Source organism: Diorhabda carinulata, chromosome 6 (genome assembly GCF_026250575.1).
Source record: "Diorhabda carinulata isolate Delta chromosome 6, icDioCari1.1, whole genome shotgun sequence".
Classification (NCBI taxonomy): Eukaryota; Metazoa; Arthropoda; class Insecta; order Coleoptera; family Chrysomelidae; genus Diorhabda; species Diorhabda carinulata.
Window position 1 is genome coordinate 14140600 of NC_079465.1, and position 13536 is coordinate 14154135.

Genomic DNA, 13536 nt, shown 5'->3' on the forward strand with positions numbered 1-13536 from the left:
TTAAAAGAAAAAACGAAAAATTGGAGTATCAAGCCATCATCAAGTGCCTACCTGTATTTGAAAGGGTTAATAGTTAAGCAGATTTACGAAGATAAGCTTTATACCCTTAATGTCCTTCGTATGCATCCGTGAAAAATTGGACTGTAAGCTTTAAAATAGGGGAATTTTTCATTGAAAATGATGACCGATTAGGGAGACCAGTTTCTGTGTCAGTCGGATATCTGAAGCACTGAATATTTCCTACGAACGCGTTCATCATATACCTCACGTCAATTTGGACATGAGAGAAATTGCAGCAAAATGGATCCCCAAATGTTTGGATGTTGACCAAAAGTGTGCAAGGGTAGAAGCATCGCGTTCGATTTGTGCTCGATTTGAAAACGATGTACACTTCTTAAACCGAATTGTAACTATGGATCCAGAAACAAAGCAACAATCGATGGAATGGCGACATTCTGGTTCTCCAAGAGCTAAGAAGTTTCGTGTCCAAAAATCTGCTGGAAAAGTTCTTGCTTCAGTTTTTTAGGATTACCATGGAGTAATCATGATTGATTTTTTGGATAAGGGTAGAACAATAACTGGAGATTATTAATCGACATTAGTGACCACTCTACAGGAAAAGATTAAAGAGAAAAGACGCGGAAAGCTATCCAAAGGTGTTTTGTTTTTGCAGGACAACGCCTCTGCACACAAATATCATGTTGCCATGAAAAAATTCGTGATTTAGGGTTTGAATTACTAGCTGGTTTGCAGAGCAAGAAGAAACATTTTTTTAAAGGTCTAGAGTCGTTGCAGGTTCACTGTAATAAATGTATCCAATTAAGAGGAAAATATGTTCAGTAATAAAATATTTTGACATTGAAATTTTCTTTGGTTCTATAGTAGGCTAATAATTTTTCAATATATGCTCGTATGTTATACCTTAAATTTTTTATCAAAATAAATAATCATTAATTGCGACTAATAGGATGAAAGCGACGCTGGTGATTTTTCTTGTATTGGACAACCCAAGCATTAGCCAAATTGAGGAACAGATTTATAAAAATGCTAATAACAATAGAGGACCAAAATTAAATAATCCTATATTTCTACGGTGTTACCGAAGTAATAGACCGTTCATATCCAAATCTGCAAAATAGGAGATGAATTTAGACGATATTATATTGATAAAAAGTTCATTTATTTATAATGATATCTTGAAATACTCTGGTATCAAAAAAGAGTATATTATTTCAAACTTTTCTCAGAACAAAATTATATTAAAAAAAATATTCCCCATTACAAATAATTTCTTTGTCCCATCGGTGTTTCCACTATTTTAAACAATTTTGAACTTCGATATAGAAATACCTCTCAACTTAAGCTCATTTCGAATTGTGGAATCGGTGTCCTTTCATGATTTTTTATACATGGAAATAAGAAAAAGTCGCACGGAGCCATGTCATGCGAGTAAGGTGGGTGAGGTAGCGAACCAAGTCATTTTTATCAATGAACTGTTGAATGAAGATAGCTCTGTGTGCAAAATGCCAAAAATTGAGTATTTTTCACGAACAGTTTACCACTCTACATTCTCTAAGCACGAAATGCATTTTTAAACCACTCGCACACTTGAGTTTTTCCATAGCGTCAGCCTTGTGAACCGTTTTTAACATTTTCAGCAGCATATTGTTCATTTGAACTTTCATAATCAGAAACAAAACAAAAACAGAGTAGTGCTTGCATAAAAAACAATGAACTAGAAATGGTTTGCGCTATCTTATGTGGCAGCCATGCCATTCCTATTATTATCGAGTCCCCGTAGTGGTAGATACATAAACTTTCATTTAACCAAATAACTGAAAATATACCTTGATGTAATATGCCTCTAATTGACACTCTTTTGTAGGCATAATCATTTCTTTATCACGAGTTGTTTGTAGGTCGAAACTGGACATTAATATTGTAGCTTTTTGAAGATTAAACATAATTTAGGAAATTTTCGATTTGTTTCATATTTGTGAAACTATAAAAAATGAAATAAAATTTTCTTCTTCTTGTTGCACAAAATTTTCAGCTTCTTTGCATTGTAGAGTAATCGGAAAAGCTCCTCCACGGCACGTATCCATTTATTTCTTGATTATTTCATCCGCAAAGAATATTAGGAAGAATACAACAAAATCTTCCATTGGATTACGATTACATTAAAGTGAGACATTCAGAAAAATAATGTTATCGACTATTAATTATGACAAATACGTCTACTTTGAAGTTCAAAATAAGTGAAGTGAATAATTTGTATATGAATCTGTACACTCTTCAGTTTTGTTTCAAATCATATAAAAGGCGAAAGCAGTTAAAACTGAACGTTCAGTGGTTCATATATTCCAAATACATGCAAAATTACATGCACCTCTGAATATTTTTTTAGGGATATGAAGAAAAAATTGGTAGTTACTTAATTAAAATGTTTCTTTTTTGCAGAAAACATGGAAGATCTCCCTATCATTGTGATCTGATCATTATCACGATCAATGAACAATTTTGTTCTATCCTAAATTACTATACGTGTCTGTAAACTTAGGATCTTAATCAGTAGAAACTCCTTCAAATATTATAACTACAATTATTATTATCCACACTACCACCAATATGTATGAATGAACGATACTTCTTAGCACTTTATTTTGAAATTTTTGGGTTATTTGGGTGTTACTTTCGCAGGTATATTCCCATAGTTGAATCCCGTAGGTCCATACCAGTTTCAGGATTAGTTCACATATTAGTAATTTATTAAAAATTGACAGAGTTTTTTTATTTATCTATAAATATTTGTTGAATTAAGTTTATGATCAAGGTCTGTTCAAGTTAATTTTTAAGGTAAGTACTATTGTGTTTAGGTCCTAAAATTTATGTAGAGTTGATGAAGATCTCTCTGAGTTAAGAGATAAACATTCTGTGATTATGTGCAATTGCAGTTGCTACATTTTGGTTCAGGTTTTCGCATCAAATAAGTAGCTATGGGTTAGTCGCGTATGGCCTAGACGGAGATGCGTTAGAAGAACTTTTCTGCGATTTTTCGGAAGTATTGACCATGGTTTTACTGAGTTTTTCACTTCGCGAAGTTTATGTGTGGACGATAACCATTTGTTCTCCCATTCATTGAGCACTTTACGCTTTAGGATTAATTTAATATCGGTAGTAGTTAAAAAGTTCACGCACTCCGCATTATCACTATTTGCAGTTTCCCTAGCGTCCAGGTCTGCCTCTTCGTTTCCTTTTATTCCAGTGTTTAAGGGGATCCAACAAAATGCTATTGTTTTATTGTTGCCCTGTATAAATTGCATTTATTGCTTGATTTTTATTGCTAAGGAATTTATGGTGTACATTTTTTCCAAAGTTTGGATTGAGTTAAGGGAATCCGTGAGTATGAGGTGATTCGTTTGATGAAGCGACGATGTGTGTAGCTCGATATATTGTATAAAATTTAGCAGTGAAAGTGGATGGGGTTGGAGGAGCTTTTAGCATATATTTGGAGGTTTGTGTAATGATTGCGATACCCGTACCGTCTTAAGATTTCGATGCGCCTTTGTAAATGTGTACAAAGTTTCTGTACTCATTGAGTATGTTATTAAAGTGTCCTTTAATTAGCGTATGGTTAGTGTAGTGTTTGTCGAATGAGAAGAGCTGGGTAATGAATTTGGTGCTTTTTATTGTCTATGGTGGAGTCTGAGAAGATTCGATAGGAAAGCATTCAGGAAGGAAGAACTTCGCTTACATATGATCTAATTCTAGTATGGAAAGGTTTGGACGTTCTGGGTTTATTTGAAAAAAGATTTGGGAATTTCTTAGAGAAGTATGATTGGATTTTTCTGTCTCCTGAATTGTGAAAGCTGTCGAGTTTTTTCATAAGCGATTTGTTAGCTGTTAAATATATAATTGATCCATAATCCAGTTTTGATCGAATAAGTGTTCGGTACAATGTTAGTAATGTCTGTCGATCTGCACCCCTTTCTTTGTTAATTAGCGTTTTCAGTTAGTTTAATCGTTTGTTGCAAGCTAGGAGAAGATTTCTAACATGATGGTTCCAGCTTAGGGTGTGGTAAAATAGTATACCGAGAAATTTTATTGATGTTTCCATTATGTCTTCACTCCAAAGTTTCAATACCAGTACGTTTGGTATGTTCTTTTGTCTTCAAAAAAGAATAAAGCGTGTCTCTGTAGTTGAAAAAATAAAACCAGTTTTTTGTGACCACAGTTCTAATTTATGGATAAACACTTGAATTTGTGAGAAGAGATTTTTAATATTTTTTCCTTTACAGTAAACAACCAAATCATGACAGTGGATTGTATTCTCAGTAAATCAATAAATTTTCTTGTATTTTGTAACTAGTTCTTCTCGTCTGTTTTTTATGAGACCTTTCCGCATTAAACGACCGACCCAAGAGAACTACCTTGTGGTACATCCGCGTTGATTTCCTTTAAGTCTGAGTAAGCATATTTTTGTTTTATTCTGAAGTCTTGTTCTTTTAAATAGGAATCTAACAGTTTTGCACATTGGCAAGAGTTAATCCAGTTTGTATTTGAGTCCTTCTTGCCAAATGCCTGAGCCAGGTATAAAAAAATAGAAAAGCAGACTTTTTTTCTTTTCTAGTGTAAAACATTTCTGAAAATTGTTTTTTTTTTTTGATAATTGTGGAATTAACAAAATTGGACAATCAATTAAATATGAATAATATAAAAAAATGTAGACATTTAGTGTGTACTATTTCACAACGTATTCCTTGTACATGTGTAGTCAGAAAATTGCTGGGATGGTCTACTATATTTGAAAAAATATTAAATCGATATATTTTTGTCTAAACCTAAAAGTAATCAACATATTAGCAAGTTACTTTATTTTATGAACACATTGTATATTAATTACCTAATAATTTTGAATAAACAGAACATGATGTCTTTGAACGTTTTATTTGCGATGAAAATCGAATAAACTATAACTTAGGGTAAAAATCAGGAACAAAGTACCTATATGTTTATTTAATAAATAAATCTATAAATTTCACATCTCATTATTAAAAAATAATTTTCTGTTGTTTTCAATCACTCGAAGAATATATCCAAATTCTTTATTTCATTTAAGCTATCGATCTTTTCATTTCACTTAATTTATCATAGTACTACGACTCAGAAATTATCTGGAACGGAGTATCATAATTCAAAATTCTTGACGGTAGAATATTGGGACATGCCATTTTTAATGAAGTATCTATTCATTGTACAACATAGATGATTCATGAAATTTTTTTGGTAATAAAGATTGAAATATATAAGGGGTAATCCAATAATTAGTATCTCTATTTTATATAGAAAATCATATTTCTATAATTCTTTGTGAAACTGTTTGTACACTATTTTATTCCTTTTAGCACAGGGGGGTGTAAGTAACTTAACTAGAACCACAGACATCCACTTTCTTGAATTTCTATTCTTAAATTTTCATTTTCATCTTCCATTTTTTCTTTCACATCTGCATCTTCATTTCTTAATTTTTCATTATCCTCCGTAAGTTCCTCAATCTTCCAATTTCCTATTTTCATCCCTTCTATTTTGTTCTCTTACTTGTTACTCAATTTTTCCTCCATACCTTCGAATTTTTTATTTATATTATAATATTATTGATATCGTCCTCTTTCCTTATATTATTTATTACTATTTAGATCTGTTTCAATACCTGCCTTCATCTTTTAATTCTGATTTATTATATCTTAATATTTTAATTCATAATCCTCATCAAAATTCCCATAATTCCATCACCTTCCCTCTTCCTTATCCTTCTACTTGATTCGATTTTTTCCTGCAATCCCTTCTCCATTACTACCAATTCCTTTGAATTCTTCAATTGATTCAATCCTCTACTTGCTTTCTTGTCCTCTTCTTGCTCTCAATTGCTCACCCCTCGTTCATTATGCACTTGAAACTTATCCATCCCATATCTCCTTTCTTTAGATCCTTCTGCTCCTACCTGTTTACAATCGCTGATTCACTTTTTCCTCCATATTGTTTTTTTATTAATCATTATTATAATTAATGGAAGTTGTTATTTTTAATTTCAATCATTTATGCATTAATAATTTTTGTAAGGTTGAGAAATTTATGTTGTAATAATTTAAAGCCCAATCTTTTGTTCGAAATTTTAGTCCTTTACATTGGTATGATATTTCAGCACCCCACATTGGGAGCCATTTTATTATGATGATTTTTTCACAATTTTTGATATATCCTGCATATTTATAAAAATTCTTATTATTATTACGGCTAGCTATTTAATTCGGTTGTATGAGTTTCTCTTTGAGTTCCGGCGTTTATATTGGTTATAAATATAAATTTACTATATTTGCTAAATAATTTTGTATCATGTGAATACTCCCGCCAAGAGGTTATCCTGCTGGAATTAATTTTCGCCGGAAAATGGAATATAAAACAGGTGAATCAAGTTATTAGATTTTAGTTTACCTTCAGTCTTTGAAAAAGATAATTTTCTTATCGAAGTCCGTGTCAGACAGTGTAATTGTGAGTGTTGGTGTAGTGGTAGTGTATAGTTCATTATGAATATCACCAACGGTTCCAGGAATTCCAACGTAACTCCAATTCGTTAAGAATTTTGGCGTTTCAAATTAGGCGGTTTCTTTGAAAAAAATTGAATTTGTTGAATTCATTATTCGATTTGACCCTAGAAATATTGAGCTTATTCATTATGGTTGTTATAAAAATCGTTGTTAATTTCCATTGGTTTAGTTATGAATGACATAAAATTTTCATAGGTTAGATTAGATTAGGTGAATGAAGTTGAATAATTATTGGTCAGATTATGGATGACATTAAATTTTCATAGGATAGGTCGAATAGAGCTAAAAATTATAAGTTCGATCATAAATAACATTGAATTTTACAGGTTAAGTCGTTATGAATTTAAATTTCATAGGTAGGTAAGGTTAGTTGGAGGCCAATGGCGTTGAATTTCTTCTACAGAATTTGTTTTTTCAAAATTTAAGAGATATGCATATAGTACACCAAGGTAATTTAAACTAGTTTTCTTATAAATGCATTGATTATGTTGCTTCTAAAAATTGACGTTTTTTGTAATTATTCCAGTTGTCAAAACTTTGACAGACTTATAATTTATAGAATATCTGCGACAGACAAATATGCAATTTAAACAGGCAATTTCATAAACTATGCTAGGCAATTTATTGGTTGGAGTTTTATCTTTTATTCTAATAAAGTTTGGGAGTATCTGATTCTATATATGAGAATATGGGGTCATATAAACAAAGAAAAAATGTGTACCTATTGCAGAAAGGAAGTTGCATCTGCAAGCTAAGCTTCCACCCAAGTAGTGGGAAACAAGCAGATGTCGTGAGCAGCGAAATCTCGATACTTGTTGCCAAACACGTGCAGCAAGTGAGGTTTTACTTGTGAAAAAACTCTAAAAAAACTGAAGAAATAGACGAGAAAAGATTAAAAACAGTCATGCAAACCATGGTCAAGGAACACCTGACTCTATTCCAGCAGTCCCTGCTAGCTAGTTGGGGAAATAATGCAGTCAGTTCAGTTTTCGTCAAACACCTTCGACGAGCATAAGGATGTCATTGATGATCTTATAAATGAAGTAAAGTATTTGAAAAAAGAAATCAGTGAATTGAAAGATCGCCTGAATAGGTTTGAAGACAGATTGGATCACATCGAGCAAGAGGAGGAAGCAAAGAACTTATTTGTGGCAGATATCTCAAATAAGAAGAAGAACTGAAATAAAAGTTTTTAAATGAACTATACTTAAATTAACTCCTAAAAAGCACACCAACTTTACAAAAATAGAAAAAAAAATGATGGAAGAGAGACAAATAATAACTTTGAAATGGCTGAGGAGTTAAATAACTATTTTTTAAACATGATACAAACTCTGGCCTCACAGACACAACATAAAGTTGGTAAACACAAAGAAGAAGAAGCTATGGAAAACTAACACTAAACCCAAATATGTAAGTATGGGTTTGGGGTTTCGTAAACACTGCGACTCAAATGATCTATTGTGCACCTCTTTTTTAATGCGATACTGGCCCAGTGTTTACAGCTGATCCATCAATCCACTCCTTTTAAAAAGTCTAGAATGTGGGATGGCTTTATTTGCCAAAGATCTTCGTCTTCTATTTCATACGCTCCCAGGTGTAGTGCTTTGGAATTCCGTAGTGTTTCCCACTTCGAGAGAATGTCGATAGAGGTTTCATCCTCTGTGCAATAAAACCTGCACGTTGCATTATCTAGGTCTAGCGTCTTCAAGAGTTTTTTGTGGCGACAGTATCCCGATAGAACCCCTGTTAGTATTCGTAGATTGTTCTTACTTAGGTTAATACATTCAGGAGATCTTCTTTGGTTATAGTTTCCCAGAAGAATCTTCGCCTCTCTATCTCAGCTCCTGTAGTTCGTCGCAATAATTGCTTTAATCTACCTTCTTTTCAAGTGCTTCTTTTAATTATTCTGTAGATGATAACACAAAAGGGTTCGAGTCCCATGAAGGACTTCTCTGCCCCCGATTTAGTGAGCTTATCAACTAGTCCATTTTCCTTTGCTCCGGTGTGTCCCGGAATCCGTTGTAGGGTAATTTTATTTTTCTTGTCTAGCTCGTTCAATTTTTCTAGGCAAGCCCAAACGAGTTTGGATTTTATGATATTGGAGCTTAGAGCTTGACTATCGCACAGGATGATGATCTCCTCTCCATAGTTCCCCTATAAATTGACCTGAACAAATTTTTCATAGATTTCTGCTTGCATAATGCTTGGTGCGCAACCCAGGCTTTCAAAGTATTTGATTCTGAGTCCGTGCACTTCTAAATCCGTCTGCTGTTTTTGATACGTCCGTATACCATATAATGACATTTCTTGTATGGTGTTCTGATCCCACTTGCTTTCACAGTTTATTATTGTAGTGAAGTTTTTCTCAATGCTAAACTTTTTCGATACAACGCCCTGAGCCATGTCTCAGGAATGGTTATTTAGGAACGGGTTTTCTTTGATCATTCTGTCTTTGAACATTCTAAGTGAAGTCTCTGCCACGCTTTCCAGTACTATGTGGAGGTATTGGGCAATATTTCATTGCCCCAGTGGCACATAAGCAAGCCAGTCTTTGTACATTTGAAAGATTGTTCCTCGTGGTATTCAGACTAGTTCTAATATCCCAAACCACTCTCCAATATGTGATGATTGATCTCACAATTGCTATGTACATTCACCGTGGGATCTGTGGGTACAACCCCAATTCCTCCTTGCAGTTTTTGCACACATCAGGGCTTTTGAAGTTTTGATGATTACCTTTTTTTCATGTTCCAGAGAAGTTTACTATCCAGTGTGAGTCCTAGATGTTTCCCCTCGATTACTTGCCCGTCTAGCTTGATGGGCTTGAGGTTGGATTTTTTCTTCTTTTTGAAAGAAGTAACACTAGCACCAACAAACCTCCAAGAAGTCAAGAACACATTAAATGAACTAAACAATCACTCAGCTTCTGGTACAGACAACGTAGTAAAATAGAACATTATTATACTTTTTGACAATGTTGAGCCAGAATCATTAAATCTAATAAACACAACATAAGGAAGTAGAATATACTCAGAAGGCTTAAAAATAGCGAAAATAGTGTCAATATATAAAAAAGAGACCCAATTATGTAAGCAACTATAGACCCATATTACTACTTACCAAAATAATGGAGACGATAATTAAAAAAAGGATTGTGAACTTTGTTGAAATCAATTTCAAGTTTGATGGCAATCTAGATTTCAGAGCAGTGTCCTAGGATCGACAGTCGATTTACTAGAACATGTATCAAATAAAATAAACAAAGACCAATATGTTATGGCAGTGTTCATTAACTTTTTGATACTGTTCATGTTGAGTTACGAAAGCTTTATAAAAAGGGGCTAATAGAGGTATGCCAGAACCTTTTCAGAACATACTCAACTAGGAGAAAGCACTATATAGTTGTAAATGATGAAACCAGTGACACAAAAACTGTCACTACAATACCTTTTATATGTACATAACTTAAAATATCTGGGGCTGAAGTCTGATTATATTATGTTTGCTTATGCCACTGTTTTAATGTATTCCAGTAGAATGAAAGTGAAGCTGAAGAAAACATCAATAGTAATTTTATTCTATTTTATGATTGACTGTGTAATAATAAACTTAGTGTAAATGTAAACTACAGGAATACAGATACCTAGGTTTGGTGATATCTGATAAATTAATTGGCATGGGCATGTGCATAATATGATTAAAAAAATCCATTTATTGGACTAATGGAAGGGTGCAACCACCAGCTAAATACTAAAAGAGGTATTTTCTGTAGAATCGCTTTGTCGAAATTCTACATTATATATACTATAACAATTATCAGTTGTTTTAGGAATTGGATCATTGGTAACGTTTTTATACAATTTCATTATCAATTAGTCCTCTGGATAAATTTAAAGAATGTTATTTCTCCATAATAACTGTGACATTACCTTTGTCAGATGGAATGACTATTAAATTCGGATATTTTAAAAGAAATTGCTATATCACTGCAATGGTTTCGATTCCTACATATAATTCGCTTTAGAAAGGGAGAATACTGAACAATCGTTACCTTTTCTTGCGACTTAATTCATTAGAAACGAATAAAATGAGATTTTGATTTATATATGAAACCTATAAGTTCTGGAAGATATATCAATTATCATTTATATCACCCGCCCAACACTAACATTAATTCAATCAAACAGATGAAAAGTATAGTTCTTAAAATTTCGGATCCAATGTTTCTTAAAAAGAACCTCAAAATACTTCACAAACTCTATAAAAACTCATATCCTGCGTATCTTTTGAATGAATTCTATATAACACATCTGACACTCATTTTGACATTTTACCGATATCACTTCCAAACGTCAATTCCGAAAGTAAGAGTTAACAGAAATTGAAATGTTAGAACCCTAGCACGATGTTTAAAATTGATATAAATTGAATAAAAAAGTAAAGTGAATTTCTTACAATGTTGCCTAATGAAAATACAAGACGAATACGAATTGTAACTTAACAATAATACACACTTGTACCCCCTGGTATTGTGATTTGCGAAGAAAATTATTTTAATAAAAAGAGTAGGCATCCAGAGGTTATATACCACAAAAAAGCACAAAAATGAATCAAAATGAATCACATTAGCATATACAATTTTGATAGGGTTTGGGGTTTGCTCGGTGAAAATTTTTCGTAACGCCATCCGTATTGAAGATAAAGGACGTTGAAGAAAAAAATATAAATTCTTTACGATTTTACTGCAATAACTGGCAACATTGTATTTAAATTCTAAACGAATATCCAATATTATCCAATGAATTTGTTATTATGTTTGACTCTTATAGAGGGCACTAATTAAACGGTTCGTAACAAGAGGTATTGAACATATTTTTCTCAACGTCGGATTAATTTCAAATTTTGTACACCTTGATGAATTCCTATCATTATTCTTGCCAGGTTAGTATGTTACGGAATTTGTAAACTTCATCACTTAGAATAGAAAAAGAGAGAAAAATGAAATTTTGTGTGTTTCGTTGTTGTGTAACAAAAACAAGTGTCCGCTGTTGAAGGTTTATATTTTTTGACGGAACTGGGAGATTGAATTTTGGATTTCAGTTCATGCAAGTATTTTTTTTTTTTTTTTTTCATTAAAATTAACAAAGCTATCCACATATTTTCGTAGATTTGTTGTGAGTATTATGAATACTATTATTTGAATTGTTCATTTATGATGTTTTCATTCACATTTCAGATTTTATTTATAATCTTAGTATATTCATACAAATATAGTATATTAGTATATTCATATTTTGCTGTCTTGAATATGTTGTACTACTTACTTGTAATTCTAAAGCTGGGTCGTGAACAGATTGAGCAATTCTGTGTGCGTGTTGGAAACTATCGAGAGCTTTATTGAATCCAGCTAATTCCAAATAGACGGATCCCACAGTAAGATGCACATGACCTGTAGTCGCGTGTTGTTCGCATTCATTATACAAAGAATGACGTGCGTAAGCTAATGCCCTGAAATTGGAAAATTATATTATAATAAGTAGGGTTCACGCCAGCATGGCGACATAGCGACAATTGTCGCCAAATCATCAAGAAATGTCGCCAAAATCATACACATCGACGACAAATTTGTCGCCCAAAATATTTTTAAAAAAACCTATGTTTTATATTTACTGTGCTGTTTTTGCATACATGAGTTTATATATGCCATAAAAATATGTATAAAAGTGTGTGTAGCATATGTTAATTTTTTTACTTTTGTCTACCACGTTATATTTTTGGACCACTAAATCATAACTTAGGTGGTCCTTTTGGACCACTAAATTTTCATTGCTGGTGTGAACCCTAATAATAAGTAAACCTAGTGTGATATTCAAAGTGAAGTGTTATTTAATGAAGTGTAATGAAGTTTTCTGTGAAATCTAATAAAACTAAAAATAATTTGATTCATTAAGTACTGCTACATATTTGAGATGTAAGAAGTGAGTCAGTGTCAATATCATATTTTGATGAAGACTGAAAGAAGTCTAATATTATATATTAAGTGCCTTGTACTAATTGTGACGCTGTTTACTTAGGGCAAATATCTCAGTATTCAGAAAATAGACTAAGAGGTCATCAATACGATAAAAAAAGTAAACTGCATTAACGTTTCATGAAATATCAAAAAAAAACATGAATTCAATAATAAAGATCAAAAAATTCTTGAAACGGTATCAAAAAAGGGAATTTTTGGAATTTATTTTTATTCATATGAACGAAAAAACTATAATTGATAAAAAAGATCTAAATAATGAAAGTAAAATTTATAGCTCTATTGTGTACTGTTATTGTATAGTACAGTACAGTATTGGTTACTGCTATATATTTGAGATGTAGGGACCAAGGAAAAATTAATTTTTCTTACTATAACAAAGTTCTAAGTTGATTTTATCCTTATTTTGATATTTATAATGAAGGTGATCTAAAGATCACCAAATAAGCAAACTGTCAGTGTCAATATCATATTTTGATAAATACTTAAGAAAAAGCAAACGTCAAAATTTATCTTTCTTTTAAATATTTAAAAAAAAACTAATATATATATATATATATATATATATATATATATATATATATATATATATATATATAGAGTGAATTTAATGTCTGGAACGCCTCAATTATCTCGTAAACGGATTGTATACGTCTTGTATACGGCCGGTATTATGGTAGTATTTATATTGTTGTCAGATCTTTCCTTTTAAGGAAAAATAATGAACTTTGTTATTTCAATTAAATCACCCTGTATATTTTGCTCTTTTCGAAAGCCTCAAGAAATACTTATTATTTTTTATGTAATGTTCCCTATAACTAAATGTCATAATTTCGGCTGCATCTGTGTTTTCTCCGCCGAAGTAAAACTAATACATTTAGGCGGCTATGACTTCTA

At 32.1% G+C, this 13536-nt stretch overlaps 1 protein-coding gene across 3 annotated transcripts in view; it reads right to left on the reverse strand.

Moving 5' to 3' along the window:
* Nucleotides 1–13536, reverse strand: part of LOC130895327 (43 kDa receptor-associated protein of the synapse homolog) — an 86821-nt gene that overhangs the window by 27440 nt on the left and 45845 nt on the right. For all 3 annotated transcript variants that reach the window (XM_057802556.1, XM_057802557.1, XM_057802555.1), the window contains one exon: nt 11933–12116. In XM_057802556.1, the coding sequence (XP_057658539.1) occupies nt 11933–12116 (184 nt within the window). The remainder of the gene's footprint in view (nt 1–11932; nt 12117–13536) is intronic.